General features: G+C 33.1%; 2 protein-coding genes across 3 annotated transcripts; one reads left to right on the top strand and one right to left on the bottom strand.

The window, feature by feature from the left end:
- The first annotated feature begins 1,339 nt into the window (after nucleotides 1-1,339).
- On the top strand, nucleotides 1,340-7,672 carry LOC129807229 (EGF domain-specific O-linked N-acetylglucosamine transferase). Its single transcript, XM_055856351.1, has 4 exons — nucleotides 1,340-1,761; nucleotides 1,834-2,202; nucleotides 2,399-2,682; nucleotides 6,821-7,672. Exons 1-4 carry the CDS (start codon nucleotides 1,449-1,451, stop codon nucleotides 7,427-7,429), a joined length of 1,575 nt encoding a protein of 524 aa, XP_055712326.1. The 5' UTR covers nucleotides 1,340-1,448; the 3' UTR covers nucleotides 7,430-7,672.
- A 3,582-nt stretch (nucleotides 7,673-11,254) lies between these two features.
- On the bottom strand, nucleotides 11,255-25,579 carry LOC129807228 (dual specificity protein phosphatase 3). 2 transcript variants are annotated; one of them, XM_055856350.1, is made up of 4 exons: nucleotides 25,281-25,579; nucleotides 17,162-17,334; nucleotides 12,487-12,615; nucleotides 11,255-12,408 (listed from the first exon to the last, which is right to left on the bottom strand). In XM_055856350.1, the coding sequence occupies exons 1-4, from the start codon at nucleotides 25,281-25,283 to the stop codon at nucleotides 12,102-12,104; spliced, it is 612 nt and encodes a 203-aa protein (XP_055712325.1). In that variant the 5' UTR covers nucleotides 25,284-25,579; the 3' UTR covers nucleotides 11,255-12,101. The 2 variants fall into 2 exon arrangements, with proteins under 2 accessions (XP_055712325.1, XP_055712324.1); XM_055856349.1 differs by lacking the exon at nucleotides 25,281-25,579 and adding an exon at nucleotides 22,489-22,798.
- Between the last annotated feature and the right edge of the window lie 1,344 nt (nucleotides 25,580-26,923).

Raw genomic sequence — 26,923 nt, 5'->3', positions numbered from 1 at the left:
CTTTTTGGAAATTACAAGGAACAAACTCGGTTTGTTTTGCGATTTTGAAATTTTAATGCACATAGAAACAATAATTTAATCAATTTGCGGAAGTAATAAATTATTAAATATCATTATTAGAATTTTTTTGAATTTTAATTTTTAATGATTGCTTCTGGAATTTTATTTGAAGTAAAAGGGCATAAAATAAATTTATCGTTCATACGGTTGTAAAAGAAGAGATTATCTTAAGCATGTTGATCTCTTGTTGTTGTTATTTCAGGAAAATTTGCAAATCACCTAGAATTGCAAGGAGTCAACTCAGAAAATAAAACATATCTAGAAAGGAAAAAAGAATATGAAATCTTGGATGTTTATTTAAATGTCAGACCAATAAAACAGAAATAAATTGATTTTATCCAGATATTAAAAAGAGATTACACAGAATTGAATCTTTCATGCTGTCTCTTGAAAAATGGTTCAGAATAAGTTCCCCCTTATAATTTTCAAGGAGTAATATGTATATATATGCTATATATCTCTCTATACTCTAGCATTGTAAGGTTTTGACTGTGCATTTCTTAACCGGAATTTATGTCATCGCTGTAATTGTATTGCAGAAACTTTTGAAAAGCATTAAGCAGTTACACCATAGATAACGATGTACATCTAATTGCATGAAGCATCAACAAACAAAACTATAGTAAATTTAGTTTCATACAAAACGATCAAGTAATTTTAGTCGCAATAGGATTTCATTGATTATAAAGGAGATGTCAGTACACGTCTCTAAGAAGATGCATATGCATATTAACTCAAATCTATTCAAGGAATCTTGTGACTAACATCAAAACTTTAGTTGACTTTATTTATTATAAATTACTTTTCAGAGCAAAATTTTAATAACCTTTTTTTTTTACTGGTTTTAAAGAAAATATTTGTTAAGATTACACGAAGTCCTTTTAATATTTATTTGAGATTCTCACGGGAAAAATATTTTTGGTAAGTAAAACTGCTTACCAAATTTTCATTTTTACCAAAATGCTTATCAATCTGCTGCAGCCGATTCTTAACAATATCTACTATATTTCCTTTTATGATTAAAAATTAAAAAAAGGTGCGTTAATATAAATTAAAAATTTGTTTTTCTATTTTTTGGAATATTGGGCGCTATCCATGAGATATTTGCCCTCATTTTCCTGTGTCTATAATTCGTTACTGCTACAGTGCTAATTTGAATTTTCTTTTGTCGTTCTTTGCAGTGTATTTTGCTCAGGTTCTGCTTCAAATTTGAGCTTTTAACAGTCCACGGTGTCGACACTATAATATGGTTGACTAACTGGAGACTTTTTAGCAGCTTTTCAATATGCTTTGGATGCGTCAAAATCTCTACAGAGCCAATATATACAGCATATGTGATATTTGTGTTTTTGTAATCTCAAAATTGGAGGCAAAAAATAATACTCAGGATGCCTTACTATCCCTCTAATTTAAGCAGTTTTGTGTTCAGTGTACTTAATTTGAGTGTTCTATTTCTTTTTCTGCACATCTTTGTACTCGATGTTGCTTGCAAAGACTTAAATTTACCTGAGTCGCACGTGGCATATCACCTGAATCGCATTTCACGTGGTGCACCGGGTTCCAGGGAATGCTGGGGATATGAGGATGACTGTGATAGGGACAATTTTGCTTTTTCTCAGCCTGAATGTAAAGAAGGACATTCCACATATATCAAAGACATAGAGACACAGAAAAAGACCTTCTTCAATCAAGCGGACTTCGGTGAGTTTTTGATGCTTCAGGTAAAAATGTAAAAGAGGTTTTTTCAGATTGTAATTTATTTTTTGTTGAAAGGATTTGTAAGGCAACAAATTAGAGAGCAATCCATCATTTGTGAACCTCTATTCCGAGATGATTCTTCACTAGAATGTTCCAAATATCTACGGTTCTGCAATGGTAGGAATATTATGGTGAATTTTACTGATTTCCTTCATCGACGTGAGCCTGTTCGATACCACATGGATGTCCTGAAGGAGGGCGAAATTGCTGGCTATTGCACACTTCATGGAGATCGATTGAAAGATGAACTGGGTCACCTGAGTCCATTACAGTCGTGGGCGCCAGAATTGCGTTTCTTCACCGAGTTACCTCAGCGACCCATTGAGAGTGGGATGTGCGACGTGATCGTGACCCAGCCCACAGTGTTTCTCAAGTTGGACGCCAGTAAGTCAAAATCATATGCTAATAAATCTTACGCAATTTTAGAATATATTTTTTCTTGAATCTGCTCTACAGAATCCAATTGAAAAACGTATATTTTATTTGAATTCCACAAATTAGCCGTTACTAAAATTTTGGTTTCGAGTTTAATTTAAAATTCTAGGATCCTTCAAGATTATTAAAAGCTTAATTATTTCAGGTATCAACATGTACCATCATTTCTGTGATTTTTTCAATTTGTACGCGAGTCTTCACGTCAACACTTCCAATGGGATTGAGTACGATCCATTTGGTCGGGAGATGAGGATCCTGATTTGGGAGACTTACAAGTACATATCACCATTTGCAGAGACTTTTGAGGCTTTTACAGAGAATCCACTCTGGGACTTAAATACTTTTCGAGGCAAAACTGTATGCTTTAAGAATCTCATGCTGCCACTTCTACCTCGAATGATCTTTGGGCTCTTCTACAATACACCAATCGTAAGTAGAAGATTTTCAAAAAATTGGTCAGTTAAATAATTAAATAGGGTAAATGTCCTTATTCAAAACCATTTCCAAATGCTTTAACTTTGACAGAAAATTCATCACATTAAGTTCCATTTTTTTTAAGACAATTACATAAATTTGTTCTTGACTCTTCTAGAATGTTACTGTTTAGTGAAAATTCTTTAAATATATTTTGAAAACTTCTTAAATACAAGAAAAATGCACAAGTGCAAAATGCTGCTATTAGAAACAAATTAATCCAAATGGAGACAAAGAAAATTTTCTAATTGGAGACAAACAGTGTAAGTGAAACCGCGATGAAAGGCTTCCAAAACCCTGCTGAGTTGCTCTTGAGTGCAGGATTTGTTTTTATTCCTGGTCTTTTCTCATTTCCTATCAAAAATAATAAGAAAATCTCTAAAAAAAAATCATATTTCCGGGGTTTCCTATTGATGCATTTGCAGACACTTCAGAGAAACCCTTTTTGTTCACGAAATAGGTAATTATTTCATTTGAAAACTTTACGTATCGTTAACAATAGAGATTAGCACTTGATTTAACTAAAATTAGCCAGAAATATGACATAAATGTTGAACAAAACGAATAAACAACACTCACTTTATTGTGTTTTTCACTGGAAAACATGGTCGATCGATGAAAGGAATTAAGTCATTGGACTTAACTTCCTCTCATGCCATTTTTGTCACTTAACCAAAAAATTAGCTGAATGTATATATATACAGATTGTAAATAAAACAGGAGTTATAAAAAAAAATATGGAGCAGGTTTTGAATTAGCTTAATTTACCCTATTGATTGGAAAAAAATTTAAATTTTCACAAAATTAGATTTGTTTTGTGCAATTAGCAAAAGAAAACTTTTTGATATACCTTTGGCAAAACTTACAAGATGATTTGATTGATTTCAAAATTCCAAATTGATTACTGATCATATTATTTGGTCTTATGTTGGTCAAATTTATTTTTTTTACTGCTTAAAGGCGTCTACACATTGGGAGCAATTTTCGTCAAAAATTGCGTTTTTGACAGAAATTTGACGTTTCTCCCTACAACGCTGCAGGGAATTTCCTTCAAAGAAGCAGTATTTGACAAAAATTGCTCCCAATGTGTAGAGGCCATATGGGCAGAATCACATTGACAGTAAAATGCTCACCGTCACCGTCAAAGCCCTCACCGTATTTCGTTGATTTACGCATTTTTATTGCAATTCTTACGCAAATTTTCCATTACGATATTACCTTGTCTCATACTCGGTGACACTAGGTGAAAATAGTATAAGAAAATTGAATAACTAAAGCGAAAATGCGATAAACGGTAAGCAAAACAAAAAACTGTAGGATTTTTTTCTATAGTTTTTCGTACAGTTTTTTTGCTCACCGTTTATCGTATTTTCGTTTTATTTCTTATATTATTTTCACCTAATGCCACCGAGTATGAGATAATGTAACACGGTAATTGAGAACTTGCGTAAAAATTACAATGAAAATGCGTAAATCAACGAAATACGGTGAGGGCTTTGACGGTGACGGTGAGCATTTTACTGTTAATGTGATTCTGCCCTAATGGTTACGATATGATTTTTTTCAAGGAATAGAAATTCTTGCAAAATATTAATTATTCTTTTCCTTTCTTCGGAATTTTTTCCTCAATTAGGGTAACTGTACCAAATTTCGTCCAGCTTGAAATTTCGGCCACTTCTTTTATCTTAAATGTGTGCGGGTAGCATTATTCTCAAAATTTAGTTGTTAATCCAAATTTCGCGCATTTCGAATTACAAGCACTTCGATCTAGCAAAAACAAACTTAGGCCCTAAACATACTTGCGGCCTAAGCAGAAAAGCGTCTGTGGCTTGTTGTAGACAAGTCTGTGCCCTAAATACCTAAAATAAGAGTTGACATTTATTTCTGCAATCTATCTCAATTCAAGCAGGCATGCAAGTATCTTATCTTCAAAGCCTTATCCTTTAGACTTTAGACACACTTATGACTTAAGCCGAGAGACGGTTTAGCGTAATTATAATCAAAATAATGATTAGACTAAACTTTCTTCAACATTCCACTTTTTAAGGTGTCTAAATGCTTAAGCCGAGGCACAGATTAGTCAGAAGCTGTTTTAGCACTTTGATGCTACTTGTCGATTCGATGGGGAGCAACCCGAGCTTTGTAGATCAGAGGCGTACCAGGAACCGTTGAAACCGAATAAACGTCAAATGAAACACGTACGTCAATGCAATGGTCAAAATGCTACCGGAAAACACTTATTTTGACGTTTATTCGGTTTCAACGGTTCTTGCACACCTCTGTTGTAGATTATCAAACCATACCTCTTCCTGATTTTATGGACCAAGTACCAATGTATTCCCATTTGTTTGTCAACGCCAACATCTCGCACGGAAAAATTGAGTTGCTTTTCGAAAACCTCAAGCACTTTTTTTTCCATCCTCTTGTCCGGAATTCCTGGCTTTTGGTGACTTTCTTCGGTCTTCCGAGCAACAGTCTTGAATTCCTTAAATCGAATTATAATCTTCCGAACAGTGGAACGGAACACTTCCCGGTCAATTTCACGGTTCCAGCGTAATTAGCATTCGGATTTTTGAGATTATTGTTAACTTTTAATCTTTGCATGCTTTCCATCTTTTTGCAATTACTTAGGGTAAGTGTGTCAAATTTCGGCATAGTTGCATTCAAACATCAAAGCCTGAAGTTTGAAATGTAATATTTTTTAATATAAATTGATTTTTTTTAATACTTCTTCTTAAGGAGTATTTGATTAGAATCTTGTTAACAGCTTATCGTCTTTATTTGCTCTAAAATTATTCTCAATATATTTTAGAATGAATAAAAATGTAGACATAACTTTGGTGGCCTATTCCGGCCATCTTCATTCTCATAGTTCTGTGCCCTTTCGAAATTCTTCCAATGCCCTTTTTAGATAATCTTGTTCGTCTAAGCGATATTTTTTGGTATTTTTTTTGCATTGAATAATCTCTAGAGTATGCAAAAAATAAAATTCATGGAAATTCGAGGAACAAAAAAGGTGGCCGAAATTGCAAGCTGGCCGAAATTTGGTACACTTACCCTAGTCAAAAGTCAATATTTTTAAAAAATAATTTCACCAAAAGAAAGCTGATTAAATTTACTTGAAACGACATCAAAGAAAAAATAAAATCCAAAGCCTATTGTGGCTAACTTCATGTCAAGCGTTAGTGAATTTTTTTCTTCGACACGCTTTAGCACGTTAAGCCGTCACTCGGCTTAATTTGGTGTATGTAGGCCATTATATTTTTTAAATTTTACACACAGTTCAGTTTCTCAAATACAGTAGACTCTGGCTCAATCGGAAGTTTTTCAATCGGGTGCAAAATTTTACTGACAATTTTGACGTTTGATTTTAAAGAAAATTTGTTCTAATTCGCTGTAGTTCTCCTTGTTTTATCATGATTCCTTATAATTTGGATGATATTTTGCCCCATATGCCCGATTGAGAGAGAGTCTACTGTATGAATGTTTGAGATAACATTTCTCAATCCTCAAATGTAAACAATACTTTTAGAAACGTTATGCAATTTTCGTAAAAAGCACTTATTCTAAATTAATTAAAAAAACGTTTAGAAAGTTTGTCATTATAATTTTATTGTTAAATGAATGGAATTTTTCGAAGAAGTTATTATTATACGATAATATTGAGGAAGCACCAGAGAAAAATCTTTCATTAATTCAACTCTCATGGTTCATATTTGAGAAGTTCATGTTTAAGGAACTCTACTGTATATTTAAAACGAAGTAACTTGTTATTATAGTTGAGATTCCTTGCAATCTTGTGTTTTGTCGAAAAGGAATTCCAAATCCGAATTATAGGACAATAAAGATTGCTCCACATGCACGATTTCTCATATGAAATTTCCTGTGAACTTGAGCCACTTCGCCCATTTTCGATAAAACCCAAAAAAACATACAAGCGCTAAATACGAAGATTCTGCAAAAGCATGATCCAAGAAAGGATTGATTCTATGATTTGTTTTAAAGAATTATTACTATATATTTATCAAATGATCTACCTACTAGAAGATTTTATGGTTCGCAATAACGATTTTTCTTTTTTTTTGTTATACAGATACAAGGCTGTGAAAAAAGTGGACTATTTCGGGCTTTCTCAGAATTTATTCTGCATCGTCTGGAAATTCCACTTCATCCTCGGAAAACTCGAAAAATAAGAGTAACTTTCCTTTCACGTGGAACAAAGTACCGAAGAGTCATCAATGAAGACCAGCTAATGGCAAAGCTGCACCAAAATAATCGGTTTGAGGCACAAAAAGTCACTTACGGAAGCCAAATGAAATTCCGGGATCAACTGGAAATTACGCGAAATACTGACTTATTTATTGGAATGCATGGGGCAGGTCTTACTCATGCGCTATTTCTGCCCAATTGGGCTTCAATTTTTGAATTGTACAACTGCGAAGATCCCACCTGTTACCTAGACCTGGCCCGTCTTCGTGGAGTACATTATGTTACCTGGGAGAATGAGGAAAAGTTGCAGGCAGAAGATGACGGCAGTAGCACTGAAAGTGGAGCCTATGCCAAGTTTACGAACTATTCCTTCGATCCTGATGAGTTCATGAGGCTTGTGAATAAAGCGGCCGACCACATTGAACAGCAGAATGAGTTCAAAAATTACTTAAATCAGTACCTGACACAGAATGAAAATCGCGATGAACTTTGAAATTGCATACAATTTTGTAATGGCATTTTTGTGATAAGAGAAATATTTTAAAATGATGGACGTTTTTCTGCAATGGACATTCCTGACTCTACTTCATTTTTTTGGGGTTTTATAGAGGCTTGATCAGGTTAACCTTGAGATAAGATTTGAATTTTTTTACTTTTGTTCCGATAAGCAGTGTCACTGTGAATGAACGACCCAATAAAATCGGACGATGATTAGAAATCTGTCTGATAAATAAAATTAAAATTGTTTTTTAAATGCATCATCTTTCTGTAGCCCAATACACATTCTCCTTTACATTTCGTCGTTTCCAACACCCGATGCCCCTATCCGTATTTAGACAAATTTGTATTTGAAAGCCTGTTTATAGCTTACGAAATATCAGTTCGATCATACTAATATTTTTGATTATGAAAATCGGCAAAATTATATGAAATAAACATTTTTAGTGAGCAAATTATCAGTTCAATCAGTATAATAAAAAAAACGAAATAGTCAATAAAGTATTTAATCAGGCAGTAAAATATTTCATTATTTTTACAAATTGAAAATTGAAATCGAGAGCTTGCAACTTTTAACTGTTAGTCGTAGCCATCCTTATAGGGGGTAACAAAATTTTGTGTCTATCACTGGTAAAATTAAAAGGGTAAAACTGATCCTTTTCAGATAAAAATGGTATTATATTTAATCCTTTGAAAGGTTCACTTGTATCACTTGAAATTTTGAATGTACATTTATCGAATTGACTAGATTAGATTAGAATCTAGGAGATTATTACACTGTAAGAGAAATCCGAAAAATTTAAAATAGCATTCCTGAAATGTTAATTTTACCCTGCAGTATTGATCCGAAATCGGTGTAAATATTACCCTTTTTAGGTGTATTATGGGTTAAAGTTACCCTTTTTCATGTTGATTTTACCCTCAAAAGGTGTAAAATTAACATTATAAAATGTTGATATATTTTTACACCCGAAAAGTATTAAAGTTATGACGAAAAAAAGTTAAACGTAGCCTCTTTTTTTTCTCAGTGTATGAATAGATTTCACAGAATGAATCCTTTTCAACGTCAGTTCCTTGGATTCCTTGAATTAAATGACTATCTAGAAGTACCTGATCTGTAATGCCGTCCTAATGAAAAGAAAACATTTGATTAGATAACCTAATGAAAAGGATAACAATTCTCGAAAAGTTGTAGAAGAATAAAATATATCAGAGATACTAAAATAGATTTTGTCCTCTGCTTAGGGGAGATCGGAGAAGAATTAGCCAGCAAATGATTTTTTTTGTCTATAATTTATGAAAGACATATTTGAGTCTAAATGATAAATATTTCAATGAATAGGGCGGGAGTTAATTACTGTGAATAAATAGAAGTTTGCTCAATATTCTTTCTAAGGAAAACTATAACATCCCACTGCACTGCCTAAATTTATCGGTGGATATTTCTGCTCCAATCTCCCCTATTACTTACATTACAATTTTAAAAAGTTATAAAAATCTTATGATTTATTTTGAATTATAGTTTTAAAAGTGTGATTTTGAAGGAAGAAAGAAGATGGAAGATAAACCAAAATTTCGTGAATTACGCAAAAATAGACTAATGGGGGTGCCCCGCAGAGCCCCATTCCGCTATCTCCAACCATTTGACTTCTAGCTCTGATCTAATGACGGTTGGCAGACGGACGAATGCCTTCTGATTCCAGATACAGCTAGAATTAGATCATATTGAATAGATTAAAGAACAATAAAAAAAAACAGAATGTTTAAAAAAGATAGAAACGTCAACGAAAAACGACCAGACTTAATTATATGATTTTTTTTCTTCCTGATTGAAATACAAGATGTGACGTGCGTTTTTAAATTCATTTATGGTTTCTCCAACTCTGCGAACTGATTTTTTCCCCTCCCAGTTTATTCGAGAATTATCCTCAGAGTAAAACTACGGAGACGACACGCTAGAATATTTTTTAAGGAGAAAGTGTAACGACCTCAAAAAATTGAAATGTAATCGATTTTCTTCAATGCATGTGTTTTATTTGTTCTTCGGAGTGTAAATAAAATTTGGTGAACAGTTTTTAAGGCCAGGATGACTTTTTGGGCAAGAACTTGTGTGAATAGTGGTTAGTGGTGATAATTCAGTGCTAGAAAGTGAAAAAATAAAATTCCAAGATCAGTAAAAAGCTCGAATCTGAGGTTTTTTTTAGTGAGTAAACTGAGATAAATCCGAAAAAGTTAAAATAATATTCCGGAAATGTTAATTTTACCCTGTATTATTGATCCGAAGGGGATCTCAGTGGTGCAATAGGCAAGACAGTTGGTCTTGGGCGGACGAGATCTCTGACTCTACTCTTAAAGTTGTGAGTTCGAGTCCCGCCCGGTGCAAGTAACTGAATGTCAGAAAAAGGGATTTTCACTGTGACAAAAACGTAATATAATGCTCCGCCTCTGCCCACAAAAAACTCTGGGAGCATGGAGGAAGCATCCAGACCACGGAAGGCGGTCCTACACATGGACTTAGCAGATTCTTCCACAACGGAGTGCAACAGCAATATAACATGATTACATTGTAACAAAGTATTCCGATACGATTAATAATAATAATTGATCCGAAATCTGTGTAAATATTATGCTTTTTAGGTGTATTACGGGTTAAAGTTACCCTTTTTTATGCTAATTTTACGCTTAAAAAGGTGTCAAATTAACATTAAAAAATGTTACACCTAAAAAGTGTTAAAGTTACGAAAAAAAAAAGTTAATTGGACCCCCTTTTTTCTCAGTGTAGGGGAGACCGGGGCAGAATTAGCCAGTAAATAATGAAATTTTTTATTGTATTTAATTTGTAATAAAATGTTTGCATCAGGCTGATAAATACTTCAATGCATAGGAAGAGAGGTGCTTATTTGGTATAATAATGATTTCTTTAATATGCCTTCTAAGGTAAGCTATAGCATCCCATAGTCTAATACCATGCGTGGCTAAGTCTGTCCCGGTCTCCTCTACATCTTGAACTTATCATTTAGATGTTCAACCATCGAGAGTCGCTTTTAAAAAAATGTTTTGCCATGAAAGGAAGAGAATATCTTTTCAGATTTTATTCAAATTTAAATAATTCAATTTCATTTTATTCAATTTGAAATAAAATTATTTTACATGAAAACTGGCAGAGATTTTTTCTACGAACGTCCTCTCCGTAGTATTATACTCTAAGGAATTATCCCATGTGGTGAATTTTGTCTGCTGTCGAACTCCCTATCTTTTTCCCATCCGATCACTTTTTGTTTAGTCCCAAGTAAGTGCACTTGTGCATCTCCGGGTGTGTTGTGATAGTGCAGTGGGTGATTGAGTACCCATGGGGAGCGATTGAATAGGGCTGTCCCATTAATCACCGGAAGAGAAGAGTCCTTTCGTCCGGAAGCCCACTTAGCCTACAATAATCCGTGACATACACCAACTCTTCCTGATTTGGGCTGGAGTTTCGCGGCCGGGATGGTATATAAGAATACAGAGGATCATCTTAGAGGGATCACCCTCCGGGGGACAGCTCTTCGCCGACACAGACATGATCCCACTGCACCGTAAGCCCTATTTGTTAAGTGTATCCGCTGAATTCTAATCTAAATTGAATCTCTTTAAAATAAATAACGAAATGGTTCTAGAATTTCTTAAGGAATGGGTTCAGATATTTCTATTCTTTTACCCCTAATAAAGTCCGTTTCAATAATTTTAAATAAAATAAAAATTAAATTTAAAATCATTATAAAATCTAAATTTATCAATAAAGACCATTATAAAGATAAGCTGTAAATAAGTAAGCATCAAATTTATTGATATCAAGAAGAATACCTGAGTGAGAAGTAGATATTTCTTCCTTTCTTTATTATCCAAAAAATGTATATATACACATTTTTCTCACATTTTTTTTACTCAAATATTGTATTGGCATTTGTATAGTTGTTTTTTTTGTTTTTCTTTGATTTTGTAAAATCTCATGAGGCCATACAAAATTCTTTGTATTTATTTACCACTGCTGTTATCACTTCTTTCCTCTCTCCAATTGCACTCTTCTTTAAATATTGAGAACTAGCCTGAACTTTGGAACAAGATTAAATAGTTTTAATTTTTTCTGTTTTATTTTTTTGAGTTCATTAACATCTTTGTCTGTTGTTGTTCACTAAATAGTTACTCTATAAGATTTTAATGTTATAAAAAATATGAAGTATAGTTTATTTACAGATCTTATAGCAATTTTTTTGTACAGTTTTTATTGATTTTCTTGTTGTTTGAATATTGAAAATATTAGGGTGGGTTATAAACAAATTTTTCTTTTCATAGTTTTAACCTTTTTCTTTTTTGTAAAGTTTCATTGTATATTAGGTTTCTTTCATTCTTTTAAAAAAATATTCTATAGTTTCAATATAGTATTTTTTTAGTGTGATACTCACTTTTAAGGTGTTTTTTGGTTTTTTTCTCTTTAAATGTTTTATCTTTGCCAATAGAGAACTTTCGTTGTAACTCAATTGAAAAGAAGCAGGTCAGTGTTTAGTTTTACACATCTACAGAAATATAGGATTTCAATCTGCAAATATCCCTTATCACGCTAATGATTAAAGTTGTATTAGTTTCATGGTAAATTTAGTTTCTTTTTTTTGTGAGGGTGCTTCTTTTTTTTAGTAGAGCTTGAAACTTCGTTCTCGTCTTAGCTCATTGTCCAAATCAGCTAATTGCTGCAGGAAGCCATCATTTGGTCTTATGTCACGGTGCATCCGGACAGTTCGAATGGCTTCAGCTGCAGACATCTGACGGGCAATCATGAGGTAGGCCAGGACACAAGTAGCTGACCTGGACATACCCATAAGACAGTGAACTAGCACTTTTCCACCGCCATTGACGGCATTTTCAATGAACTTTGATGCGATGTAGAAGTAGCGCGAGATGTCCGTGGTGGGTTGGTCAATCATTGGGAAGCCCATGTATCTGACCATTGAGGAATAAGATAACAAAATCCCTGTCATTAACATTAATCTCAGGCACAGTTGGAACATCCCAACTCACCTCATATTGGACATGTCTCTGTAGTATGAGTGTCCCGTGTCCACTTGACCAAAACGTGAACCCTCTGCGGTATTCAATATATGCGTGATTCCCATTAGACGGAGATACGTTTTATTTTTAGCTGATGCTCTGTAAATAAATATCACCACAATCAATGATTAATGTCACAAACATTTTGCTCAGCTTAGATAGTTTGACTAGGAAGCAATATATTTCACAAAACAATTGAAAAAAAAACGCTCTCTGGGCAATATTAACCCAGCGCCTAATGCTCTTTTTTTATTATTTATTTGAATATGATACAAATTCTATTTACATAATTTGATAATTGAGTTTATTTTGAATGAGAACCATTATTGTTTTTACTTTATGGCAATTCCTAAGGTTAACCATTGTTTACGCTCATTTAAATGTTTATCTTCCGATTCATCATCGTCTGTCCTAACTATTTATCTGGCACTTTGCTCTATATTTATTGGCAAATGTACACTATAAGTGAGCTACACTATGAGGCAATAGTATCTCTGTAAGAATACCTAACCTGTATAGGGGAGGATTGGGCAGTCTCATAAAGGAATAGTTTGAATTTATGGTGTTTTCCCCTCAGAAACAAAATATCTTGTGAAACTGTTCGTAAATGTTTGTGAAATCTTACTGGGAACTTACGAAATGTTCGTAAAAGTTCGTATTTATTCACAAACATTCCTCGAAATGTAAGCCCTTCACTACTCTGAAAAAAATGTCTTGTCAAATGAACAAGAAAAGTATGTGAAAAGGAATGTTTTTCCATATAGAATATTTTATTAAGATAGATTTATGGAAGATTTTATTAAATGTTTGTCAAAACAATGTTATTTCTTGTTATTTATTGTTATTATTAAAATGAGAGGAAAAGTTTTGTCAAATTAGTAAATAACATACTTTTGACAAAATTTTAACAATATCAATTTGTCCGTTTTACAGGAATTTTTCTCAGAGTAGCATTTTCTGTTCTTTTACAAAAAAATATTCGTTCTTTTTTGTTTGTGTGGCAAACCATTACCAACAAGTGACAAAGTGTTATGGCCTCTACACATTGGGAGCAATTTTTGTCAAAAATTGCTTTTTTGAAGGAAATTCCCTGCAGCGTTGTAGAGGGAAACGTCAAATTTCTGTCAAAAACGCAATTTTTGACAAAAATTGCTCTCAATGTGTAGACGCCTTTAGGAACTTTCTTGTGTGTTTGGAAGTGTTTGTAAAAGAACAAAACATTGTTACGAACAATGTTTGTGAAAAATTACAAATATTTACGAACTTTTTAGTTGGTTATACGACCTACGAACATTTTGTGAGTCTCCAGTAGGAATTCACAAAAACTTACGAATTATTTTATAAAATATTTTTTTCTGTCTAACACAAAAGAATGGTATCTTAATGCACAATAAAATTATCAAAATTGTAACAGCTCGCGTTAGAGTTTTAAAATTGATTTAATAACAATGCATCAGAATTAAACTTTTCTGTATTTCTTATGTCCTTTAATTACTGAACAACTAGAGTTATTTATAGATATAAGTAACGGGTCCCGGTCAAAATCCCGATAGCCAATATCCCGAAAACCAAAATCCCGAACGCCAAAATCTCGAAAGCCAAAATCCCGAATCCTTAGTGTCATAGCTACTGCCACGATTGTACACGCGCTTGCTGGAGGCAAAGGGTAATCTTCTGTGTCTTGGGAAATTATTCTACACATTATCCTGCATATAATTTCATCCTTTTTTAGGATTTTGGCTTTCGGGATTTTGGCCTTTTGGCGTTCGGGATTTTGGCTTTCAGGATTTTGGCTCTCGGGATTTTGGCTGCCACCGATTAATATATATTGGCTATTAATTAAACTTAACCTTTGATATTTGACGTTAAAAATCGTTATAAGGAATGAGTGAAGGTTATTGGTATGTACGAACGAAACTTTGCTTTAAAATATTTTAAAACGTGTCCGAAAATTAAAAAAAATCCTACTTAGGTCGTTTTCTGAATAACAAAAGCACATGATTTTGGAGGTAAACAAGGTTGTGTATGAAAAAACTCCCCTAGATAGTGTCTACGCACATAGGGATCTCTGAAAACCCTCTGCCAATATCTCATATCGTTTGTCCTCTAGACTGTAAATATATTGGAACTTATGAATCCAAGTTTGAACTTTCAGGACTTTTCAATAGAATCCAATTATTATCTAATTCGGGTTAAAAATAAGTTTTCTATACACAGAAAAATTTTGACTCTAAATTTAGGAATATATAAGATCCTGGGAACTTAAATTGGACGTGAATCTCCGAGGCGTTTAAGTTTAGAAGCTCTGAGCAAAAGAAATGGGCTAGAATCCCTAGCTCTTTCAAGTTAAGAGATCGGGAACTTAAGTTCTGCATTAGCTGGAAAATGAAAAATGTCTACAGATTTGCAAATTGCAACTAAAACTAAATGATAAAGGATATAGAATTAGGGCATTGGCATTCATTAGATGGGATTTGAAATTGAATTCCTGGGTGTTTCTGCTTAAGAATTTTCCATTTTTCTATGTGTAGGGTAGTTTATCTTCGAAAAATAATTTTCGAAGATAACTATTCGAAAATCTAGCGGAAGCCTAAGTGCAAGTTCGCGTCGTTCACGTACTCTCCATTTTAGCGCTGATTGTTCCGCCATTTCGAATTTCGATATTCTTGATACTTAAATCGTCAATAATATCAACAACAGTGTGTAAACTTTTCCTACAAAAAGTGAATTTTTATGCAATTTTGTGGAATTTCAGGATGATAGAACGTTTGGATTGCAATTTCATTAGAATAAATGTGGATTTGACGAACTTGGTCACTTTTGTAACTTCTGCTTAAACATTCGAACTCCCAACGGTTTTTTAGGTAAGTTCTCTCTGATATACATTCGAATCGTTACAGAAAAAACCTCAACCTGAGCAACCTCTCAAATCGGGAAGGTTATTACTGACCAAAAGGAATGCCTACTTGGAGTACTTATAAACGTATATGAAAATGAAAAGAATTCGAGAAAGCTTGCGAGAATATGGTTTTGAAAAAAGAAAACGCAGGAAACAAGTTCAGAACCTTATGGTAGAGGCCCAAGAAGCAATTTTTTCTTAATATAGTCCTTTAGAATTCCTTAGGTAAGGCACTATAGAACCAAAAATCCTTTTATTTGCTTATAACGCTCTTGATTCCATCACTGAGATTACTATAAGTAAAGTGGCGCACTCTTAAGGAACTTAAGAGCTTCTATAGGAATTTCAAAAGAAAATTTTCACTTTAAGTCTTTTAAAAGTGCACTTAAAGACTTGTTTAATACTCGGTTCTATAAGGCAGCTATTTTGCTTCTTGGGGGGGCACCAAAAACCGCAAGCTGATGTTTCTTACTGTTTAGTTCCCAGGGCGTTGACAAACTAAAAACTTTTCGGTATTAGGTATATTTTTTTCTTTTTGAGTAAGAACTTTACGCTTTTGTAGGGTGAAAAGACACCCATTTATGTCCTATCGGTTTCAATTGGGATATGAAATTAAAGCAGATTAAAGAAAAATACCGTCATTCTACTTGCACTTTATTAAATGTACTTATTAAATTTCAAAAATAATAAGGGTTATCTGTATTAAAATTTCGTTACATAGACCTTGTCGAATCACATTTTTTTAAGTTTAATAATTTTAGAAAAACGATACATTAATTTCAAACTCGTTCTGGATAAAGATAATGATCTAAGTAAAATAAAGGATGCATTTTTCATCTCTGTGCTGTTTTTTTGCAGTCTTTTGAGCTACGTAACCACTTAGCAGGGAATTGTACATCTGATGATTTAGATGACCAGTGAGTTACATCAAATGCTAATCCCATCGACGATTTAATAATTTTAATTCAACAATAACTCAATTGAATGGTATTTTTAAAATTCTTTTGTAAAATAGCCTCAAACTCTAATTCTAAATTCATATGTGAAACTATCATACTCTCCCCTATTGCTCGAATTTAAATAGAAAGCATTGCAACGTTTGTATTTTCTTTATTTAACCGTCTGCATGATTCAGATTTTCAAAATAAATGGTAAGAGACGTTGAGGACTATGGACTTTGAGTGATCTAATCCGAGTTTTTCTGAGCTCGTGTATTCCAGAAGCCGTTTTTTAAATTTTATTTATTTATTGCTTTTTACTAATTTAAATGGAATATTAGATTTCGATAAATCCATAATTGTTGGGAGGAAATTAATATTTTTTATGAATTGTATTTAAGAGCTCACGTAAAGCTCCAAAATGCAATTTTTGATGATTTTTTTAGAGGCAAAAAACAAAAAAGCAGTAAAAAATTCAAAATGGGCAATAAAAAATTAAAAATGAGCAGTAAAATATCTAATTATGTTCAGTAAAAAATTAAATCTTTACAATAATGAGTCTAATTGATATATTTAACATTTAAAAGTGTTGCAGATAGAATGAAAAGCCCTTTATTTTCCCTTTGCCAAAATTTGGACGATAATATCACTGTTTCAATTTTTTTTATTACTGCTCAATTTTAACTTTTTACTGCCCATTAATACAATGCCTTTTATATATATATATATATATATATATATATATATATATATTATAATATTTTTTTTAAGTTTTTGAATTAAAGTTAGAGGAGAAATGCTGACTTACGCATCACCAATGTAAATCTTTGGGTAAACCTCATCACAGTCAACGTCATGAATGGCACATTCTGAACGCCTCAGGGTCGGAAGGGGTCGACAGGGTGTTATGGAGTAATGAAGGATCCTCTGCAACTGTCGTCCGGTGGTGACATCTGTGGAGTCTAATCGGCTGTTGGAGTACTGCAAAAAGGAAAGTGTTGGACTTATAGCACGAGGTTTGCAACATGTTTGGGACACATGCCAAAAATTTTGATCCTAATATTTCACGACACCTGTTACAGTGACGTGCAAGACAATGGGCAGAAAAAATCTTCTCACTTGACGGTTTCACCCTCTCTTTTCTATTTATATTGCTTAACAAATGATTCACTGATAACTATGACATATAGAATAGACTCTGGCTATTTTCAGTCTTTTTTGGGTAAGCTCGCGTTCTTTGAGGGATTTCTTCCCGCAATCAATTTGATATCGATGGTGAACACTTGTTTACCAAAATGCGCTTCTGCAAAGACGTCATGTTACGGAAAAAAGGGATCATTAAATTCTTCTCACGCTTCATTGATCAGACCTTGAAGGAGGGGAATATGTATTTTTTTTTATATTTGGTTGCCATATTGAGAGAAAAGTTAATGCGCATCGACAGCCCACTCGGTAAATCAACAATGAAGACTGATTCAATATCACTCAGTCAGACCATAAATAAAAATCAATTGATGCTCCATTATCTCCTGGTCGCTTTGTGCCAGCATCTAGATCAAATTGATCACAATTGAGTTTGGTCAATTTTGCAGCGCCCAATTCAATTGGGGAATGCCAGTCAAAGTGTTCACTAGAGCATTGCATAATGGAATTGATGGTACCAACTTCCCTCCAACTACCAAGGACTCTCTCCAGGTTGGACCAAATCACCATCTGAAGAAAGTTGGAGAGAGAGAGAGGATAAAACGTTCGGGAGAGACAAAATTGGGTCACCAATATAATTCCAATGACCTCATTTCGCACTCCGAAACATCCACATGGATTCAAAAGCTCACGAGTTCAAATAACATGTGCCAAAGTGCCACAAGGAAAAACTTATTTGGACTTTAAATGAAGAAGGGAAAAATCAATATCCGCCTCTATACCCAAACCCCTAACAACTGTGCCTATATTCACCCTTGGGGTTGTTTTTCTTTGCATTTTTTTTCGGATTTACCAGAAAATGAGAGCACGATAGCTTAATCTGGATTTCAAGAAATTACTTATATATACTTCATTTGCGTTACAAAATTGCCTTCACGAAACAATTAGTGAAGAATGAGACCCCTCTTATGAAACTTCTTGCAAAGTTGTAAAAATCACTTTTCACGCTAACTTTATGAGGGTGGTTTTCCTTTTTGATAATTTGATTCCTCATCCTTAAAACTTATTTTTAGAGCACTTTTAATGTCTTGTTTTTAGAAAAGTTTGTCTGTCTAGAAGCACAGTTTGAAAATATCACTTAAATAGGAAATTCTTCTATAAATAATTATACAGGAATACATGAATTATACGATAATTGTTAAATTAAGTGAAGAAAACTTAACAATTACACAACTATTGTGTAATATGTAATGTGTAAAATATTGTGAAAAAATTGTGTAATGTGTTAAGCTTGCACAAAACAGTCAAGAAATTGTTTACTTTTCTAATTCCTCATATGTTTCACTTCACACAAAAAATTAATTACACTCAAATTAAATGTACTAATTACACGTTTTTAGATAAAACACATTTTTGTGTAAATTTATAAAGTTAATCGAGGTGTAAAGGTGATTTACCAATTATCACACTAAGAGAAAGCGCGCTACTTTTGGTCGACTCAAGCTTCGAACAACTCATTTTTTCAATATGTTTCTAATGAATTTAACTCATTATAATTTTATATTTTAATATCTAGTCTAATGCCTCAAATTTCCTGAAAAGAGTTATAGATTAAAATCATAAAGAACATAGAAAAAATTGACTTGTCCAAAGCTTCGGTCGTCCGAAGTCCGAAGGTAGCGCGTTTTCCCGTACATTTTATTTTTATATCCTCAGTTTGTAATATTCTTGCTGGATACTGGAATTTTTCTTTTCTTATGCCCTAGAGACACTTACGACTTAAGCCGAGAGACGACTTAGTGGAAAATGATGGAAGTGATATCTAACCATTATATCGAATATAATAACCCTAAGCCGTCTCTCGGCTAATCCTAAGGCCTGTCAAGGTCCTTACACGGGTTGCAGTTCTAACGTCCTAAGGCTTAGCTAAACAACTTAATTTCCCTAATTTCTTATTAGGCAATATTCTTGAGAAAATCTTGAATTGGGTTTGAATACTTTTAAAATTGTTTGTTAATCAGGATTTCGAGACCTTCAGGAACTGGCCTAAACCCAGTTAAATAAATTACGTTCAAGAGATCTAGATCAAAAATTTTGGATATAAATCACTTTATATTGAAAGTCTTCGAGGGTCTTATCACTGACTGACTTTACTTCAATTAAATTTGATTTAAGATTAAATTAAATTTCAGTTTCCTGCCCTTTGGGTCTAAAATCCCTTCTCAAGAATTATGCAATACAATTTTTAGCTTGAGTTGCGACCACCTACATAAAATTTTACTACTCGAACTCAAAAAGAGAGCAAATAATCCACTTTTTTCAACTTGTGACACGGCTAGAGGCCAAACGGTAAAGGATTATCGACTTCTGGTTTTCGATGATCCCCCATAAGTTAACATTATCTAGGACAGTATCCCCCCCACCCCCTTCCTTCACTTCCAAAACCATGTTTTTTGGTTTATTTCGAAAACGACTCCTGCGATTTCTTTCATTTTCGAATATGTTTTAGACATTGTCAGGCCCGTCAGACCGAATATTTCGTCCTTAAATACCTATGTTATAGCCTATATATAAGCCTTATGTTTAGGTAACTTTGTATCCTTGAGGCATGAATTAAACTTCAAATTGAATTGTTCGAAAACCACTTCGATATCGAATTTTCGAACATTAAACTCTGGAGGGCCTGTTTTTCAACCGATTTGCAAAAATTTAAGATTTTTTTGAAAGATTTTAAAATTGTCAACCCAACTGCATCGGATTTAATCGGTAATGAGTCGGTAAAGTACCCGTAAATTACTAACCTTTCTCGGATTTACTTTTTATTTGTTCGCAAGCTTGTTACTAACAGCAAAATATTCTAAAACCTACTTTTCTGAAGTAATTTCTATTTTCGGAATGGTTTTTTAAATTTATCAACCTATTTAATCGGTAGTGAAGCTGTATGTACCCAAAAAGCATGCCAAAAGACAATACACGGGGAGCTCTTTCTCGTGAGTTCGAGTACACCGCAAAGCTGGGACGCTTTGCGATCTCTTTTTTAAATATATTTTTCATTTCTTTTCATTTTCATTTCGTTTTTTTTTTCATTTACTGGGACGTGGGGCTATATTGTGCTGGGGCTATATTGAAAACGTTATTCTTCGCATATTTCTAAAGGAATCTGGGCTTTATCGGAATTTAATTTCTAGTCTTTATCGTAATGGTCACTCAAAGGTCAAGTGATGATGATGCAAGTGCCTCGGCTGATGGCGTAAAGGGGTTCGAATCCCCTTTACGCTACCAGGAATTTTTCTGGCGTTAAAGGTGTTCTGAGTTCATCCAGTGAGCTTCATTGCACTTGGTTCCACGGGGCGTAGGGACTCACAATTTCATCCCGTATAAGCAACAAAATAATAATGCATGTCTAGAAATACCCTTGGGGGAAGACCTAAATCCTTCTTGGAATATTTTAGAGGCATTAATTTAGATAGATAAACCAATCGTGTATCTAAATTAAATTATATCTAGGTCCAGCTTCCTTTAGAAATACAGGAATAATAATAATTTGTGGTTTTTAATGTAACCCCAACTCAATAAATATAGCCCCATGTCCTCCTATTTCAATTTTATTTCACACTCTAGCTACACTTTCCATAGATGTCCATCGCCGTCTTAAGGTTTATTCTGATCTCTGTGACAAAAACGACAAGAAAGTTTCTTACACTGCTTTTATATTACACATTTATCTTTTCTTATTGCAATCGATTGAATTGAAATTATTAAAAGCTCAAAAGCATAGAAGCTGAAGATAAAGAATTTTAACACTAAAACTATAATTCATGTGAGCAGCATTACTAACTGCCTATAAAGATATATTGATATATTTTATTTATATTTAGAAATAATACCAATTAAAATCTACTTTTAAGTTGAAAAGTTAAGTATGATTCTTGTCATTATGTTCCTGAGCATTTTTTCTAATAAAATGGTGAATTTAATTATAATAATTTGTTATTCTAATCATATTGTGTTATTCTGAATTTAGAGTTGAGTTTTCAAGAATATTATTTTTGATTTACAAATCCTTAATGTTTCACATGAAAGGAATGCAATACTATTAAACTTTTCAACTATTTACACTAATTTTGTGTTTTTGTAGTTTAAAATTTCTAATAAACCATATTTAACGGCTTTTGGCAGGTTCTTTTAAATGCACTTTCAAATAGTTGAAGTAGCATAAGGGTCTCAAATCTGTAATCTTTGTAAAATGTAAAAACAAGATAATATGGAAACGAAAATGCTTTTCAGATCAAGATTTGTTTTACAATAAAGAAATGATTCTTGCTTGATGAATTTTGTGAATTCTCTGAGAATTTCACATTTCTCAATGGATGGCTTGCGAAAGTGAAAATCCGAGAGATACTCGCATTTTCTCATTTTAATTCTCAAAATAACATATTTCAAGGTAAAGCGGCGAGTCGTTTAGAAAGATAAAATGCGACTTTATCTTTAGAAGATGATTGTCCCATTGAATTTAACACCGAAAACAATTAATGTGAAACGATGAAAAATTGAAAGAGATTCCATCTCCGGAATTTGATATGGCCCCCAAAATGTTATTCAGTAGTCTAAAATTAGCCTTAAAATGGCCATTATTTTTGGAGAGTTTGCAGAAGACAGAATTTGTGACAGAAATTTGATATCAAAAAGAATGTTGATAAAATGGCAAAGAAGAAAATTAAATCTTGTTTCGCAATGTGAGTTAATTTATGAGAGAATACTTTTTAGGGGAGAATAAAAATGCTTTCACCCAGGAATTTTGGCCAAGTCAATAACTCTAAGGTAAGCAAATTGTATAATACTGTGTGATCAATAGATAAAAATTTATCATGTCATAAGACATGATATATTTCCCATTGATTTCTTTCACAAATTTCACCATCAGAATTTTTGAACATGGACTTAATGGCATTCACGAATTAGGAAAGTATTTGAACTTCACCAGTGACCTACCGCAAGTCTCCAAGACATATTTGGATTGGATAATGTTAACTAACAATTATCACTCATTCACAGTTCACCCCGAGTATCTTCACACTATCCTCTGCAAAATATCCAAGGAGGAAATTTTTGAATATTGTGCCAAAAGTGAATGTGTTTTTGAGCAATAACTTGTGCAGATTGAACAAAAAGAAAATGCAACCACTTTTTGAAGCACTTTTCCACGATATTTATAGAACGATTTTCACTGTTCGACTATCAGAAGTAGACTGAATCACTCTCTGAGTATTGAGGGACATACATATGGATTTTTCACTGAGAATTTTTCACTGAGAATGAGAGTGAAGTGTACACAAATACTACGGAAGCACATAAGACTTTATGTGAACTTGTAGGAGTTCAAAATGATGTATTGTGAGGAATTTCTCAGATTTAAATTAGAAAATCCCGTATATATATTATTAACCTTAAGGAATTAGCTCAAAATGTTTATTTCCAGCATTTGCGAGAGTACGAGGTGCAATTAATTGGATTATATGAAAATGTTTGCATGACAGATTGAGCGCAGCGAATTACATTCGGATATATTCGGACGTTGTACGCTTGATTATCCTCGACAAATTTTTAAATTCAATTTTGGAAATGGAAAATACAATGGTTTTGAAAATTCAAAAATATTACTTAGTATGGGGATGGTGGGGCAATTTAGGGGATGCAAGAATTTATTTAGAATTTTGAGGTATTTGGGAAAAATTCTGTATATTTTCATATAGCCGATACCCAAAAGTAACTTATTTGACTTATCTCGTAAATACATAGTTCATAGATTATTTGTTAAATTCTAGGAACAAACTTTAACCACCAGAAACTGCGCTAAATAAACTTAAAAAAATTGAGCAATTAAATGTGAAGAGGGTTTATCATAACTAATTTTAAATTATTTACATGTTCTAGTAATTTTTAGCAAGCATGTTGAGTAATAGTGGCTATCGCCCTGCAGATTGATCTCGATGCTGAGTTAAGACGGCGATGGTTGCAACTACACAGGGGGTGGTTAACATAAAGAGATTATAACTAAACTGAAAAATTCGATATTATAACCATTATAACATTTAAAATAACATTAGGGGAAAGTGGTCTGCTTTTAAATGCGGCAGCCTTTGAACATTTATTTTTTTCTTTCATTTCCCAAAGCAAAAATTCTATTTTGTAAATCAAAGTTAATAGAAAATAGTTAGTTGTATTGACTACAGTTTAGATAATAAGGTTTTGCTTTCCTCTACTAAATTAATTTTCGTCAGTTTTTTATTCTGCTAGATCTGTCCAAAAACTGAAAATATTTTTGATAGGAAACGCTCTTACGTAACTTTAAACGTGAATAGCGTATTATAGGCTTCAGATCTAAGGTTTAAGCCAAGGGCATGACATTTCCTATGTTTTCCATATATTTCTAGCATGCCGAAAAATAATTTGGGTTTATTAGCTGTTTTCTGTGAGTGTAGAATGAATTAGGAGAAAATATAAATACAAGATAAAAGCCAATTTAATATTGAATTGGCAACCGAAAACTACAAATTGGCAACCTACATAGTTTTCGAGATATCTTGTCAAATGTGTACGAAAACTTGGATAAATTTACACTAAAACCGGTGGCATTTTTCAGAGTTAATGTCACCCTCCTGGTTTAAGCATATGGCTTAATTTCTTTAATTTCTTTCATGCCTTACTTTTCGGAAATTTTCGATTTAAGATTGGATATAGAATGCCAATGATTTACTAGATCCTGAGAAACCGATTATTTTTTTTTAGGGATTTCGGGACACATGGTTAAATTTCCAGTCTGAAGTCCGTCACTAAGGTGAAGTTCATCACCAAAAATATGATTTCTCTCTAAAGAGTATTCGATTGTTTCCAAAAACGGTTAAGGAACGTTTTTATATTTTTGATATAGTTTTCTTAGAGCTTTATGTAAATCTCTACATGATAACGAGAAGTTTAGTGAACAAATTATTAAAAAAATCTTCATGAGAAAATCCACGAATTAAACTTTAACTTAAGTTCAAATAAGAAAATTACACTTTCTATTCTTATTTGAACTTAAGTTAAAGTTTAATTCGTGGATTTTCTCATGAAGATTTTTTTAAAATAATTTGTTCACTAAACTTATCGTTGTCATGTCAAGATTTACGTAAAGCTCTAAGACAATATCAAGAATATAAAAACGTTCCTTAACCGTTTTTGTCTACAATCGAATACTCTTTAGACAGAAATCATATTTTTAGTGACGAAATTCCTGTTTATTATTCATTTAATTTATTAAGAAGAAAAAGGAGCATAGGGTCATGAAACTCCCAACACGAATTCTAATACATAGCCCTGTGGCCTGTAACTATCAAAATACATTTATTGGTCTCATTTTGCTATTAAAAAAAAAACTATTTCATATGTGAAAAACGCGTTAGCATCCTAATTAGAAATTTTTATAAATAGAATCGCGACGCTCTCAATCTGCGTTGTATATGATCTGAAAGGCGGTAGAGCGGATGATTCAGACGACACGGGCAATTTAAATGGGATTGAGATTTTTTTTCCATAACACTTTGGCCATGAATGAACATTATGCTATCTGGCGATGCATCGCTAGTACGCCTAGAGGTCAGACTGGGCTTTCTGCGCATCTCCCATTTGAAGTACTGGGGCATTTTTGCTCAATGGATAAACTCTGGTCGGCGCACTTTTCCCCAAAATCCAAGAAAATACGCAATTGTTGTTTTTTCGGAGAAAATATCTTAATGTAAACAAACCATTTTATCGACCCTGGGATGATTTTGAAGATTGATGGAATTTTCACGGGGTTATCACTAAGTTGTCTACTGCTGGAAAATCTCAATAGGAATGGGGATTTAACAGACAACACTAAAAACTCCACTTAATATTTTAACACAGAAATGCTTTGAATAAATAAAAATACTAGAAAATTTGGGGATTGATGAGCGGAGGGTTTTTTGGTGGTATTTCACAAGAACTTTGTACTTTTGCACTGTTTTCCCGGATAAGTCTACCTCACCCACGTCCCAGACGAGACGCTTTGGCAAATGTTCCAGTTTCCAGGGAAAGTGAAAAAGCTCTCGACCACTTTTGCGCAAGGTTGGTAATCGTGAAATAATTTATCAGTATTTTATATCAACACTGAAAAAAATTAAATCAAAAATTATTTAAAGTTTTTAAAAATATATTTTGTAAAATGAAGAGAATGAGAGAATTGAGGGAGCATGAGAGACCATTCGATAGAACTCTTTCACAATAATGGTACAGAAAATAAATTAGACTCTGACTTCTTGGAATTAATGGTAACCATTATAAGAAACCAGTCACAGCTCTTCCGGTGTTCGCCAGAGAATTCGATCTTTTCAAATCAAAAGTCTTTGAATTTTTGCCAAAGCTTTCAACCCTTGGTGTTGGTCTTCATCAGTAGGTCAATTACAGCCGTTTTTACAATTTGAAAAGCCGTTCTTCGTCTGCTTGTACTACACTTTGCCACTTTAATGTATTTTTTGAGATTTTTATCAATTTTAACTTGAATTTTTAAATAATTTTAAATTGTGTTCCTTATTGGTGTTCTCTTCGTCAAAGACTTCATTAAAGTCTTCATATAAGGGGTCAAAGTTCAAAAATTGACCGGCCTCTATCTATGGTTCTAATTAACATTTTGACCTAAATTTAGGGTTTTTGGTTTCGTTTTTGATGAAGAGAATACCAATAAGGAATCCATTTTAAAATTACTTAAAAATTCAAGTTAAAATTGATAAAAAAATCCCAAAAAATACATTAAAATGTAAAAATGACAAAGTTAAAGGCTCCAGAAAGCGTACTTCTCAAGCGAATGGTATCACGTTGGGGCTTGTTAGAAAGGTCTTGAAATTCTTAAAAAGCCTCGCCCGCTTCCAGTCGGTTATGAATTGGTAATGTACCGATTTATAACCGATTGTTAATTTTTATCTGGAATTCAATAAAATTACTTCTAAGCTATTTTGGGCGATCTTTTGAGTGATTCAATCTGCTCAATAAATCGGATGAGAACCGGTAAACATTAAAAAGTAAATGGTGCGGAAGTAGGAGAGAGTGGGGCAAAATTAGTCACGGATGGTATTAGATATTTTGATGTTATAGTTTGCCTTACAAGGAGTATTGAGGATACCATATTTTTATTGAAGTAAACACCTTCCTTAGTATTCTTTTAAATATTTATAAACCTGCTACTAACATTTTTTTTTGAATTATTCGTAATGAAAAATTTCATTTGCTGACTACATTTACCTCAGTCTCCTTTACTTTTGAGCTATATTATCTAAGTTACGAGTTCGAGTACTTCGCAAAGTTTGAGACTCTTTGCCATTTTTACTATAATGAAAGTGGCAAAGGTTCGAATCCCTGAAGGTCATCACTA

This window comes from Phlebotomus papatasi, chromosome 3, assembly GCF_024763615.1.
Source record: "Phlebotomus papatasi isolate M1 chromosome 3, Ppap_2.1, whole genome shotgun sequence".
NCBI classification, from domain to species: domain Eukaryota; kingdom Metazoa; phylum Arthropoda; class Insecta; order Diptera; family Psychodidae; genus Phlebotomus; species Phlebotomus papatasi.
This window is presented reverse-complemented; position numbering and strand designations above follow the sequence as displayed.

What these genes read in the sequence shown, in the direction of transcription:
- LOC129807229 (XM_055856351.1), top strand. Translation starts at nt 1,449, where the DNA reads ATGCCTTACTATCCCTCTAATTTAAGCAGTTTTGTGTTCAGTGTACTT. An exon ending in CTTCAATCAAGCGGACTTCG is followed by an intron (nt 1,762 to 1,833) that starts GTGAGTTTTTGA and finishes TTTTGTTGAAAG; the next exon opens with GATTTGTAAGGCAACAAATT. An exon ending in GTTTCTCAAGTTGGACGCCA is followed by an intron (nt 2,203 to 2,398) that starts GTAAGTCAAAAT and finishes TAATTATTTCAG; the next exon opens with GTATCAACATGTACCATCAT.
- LOC129807228 (XM_055856349.1), bottom strand. An exon ending in AAGATTTACATTGGTGATGC is followed by an intron (nt 12,616 to 17,161) that starts GTAAGTCAGCAT and finishes ATTTATTTACAG; the next exon opens with AGCATCAGCTAAAAATAAAA. An exon ending in AGAGACATGTCCAATATGAG is followed by an intron (nt 12,409 to 12,486) that starts GTGAGTTGGGAT and finishes CTCAATGGTCAG; the next exon opens with ATACATGGGCTTCCCAATGA.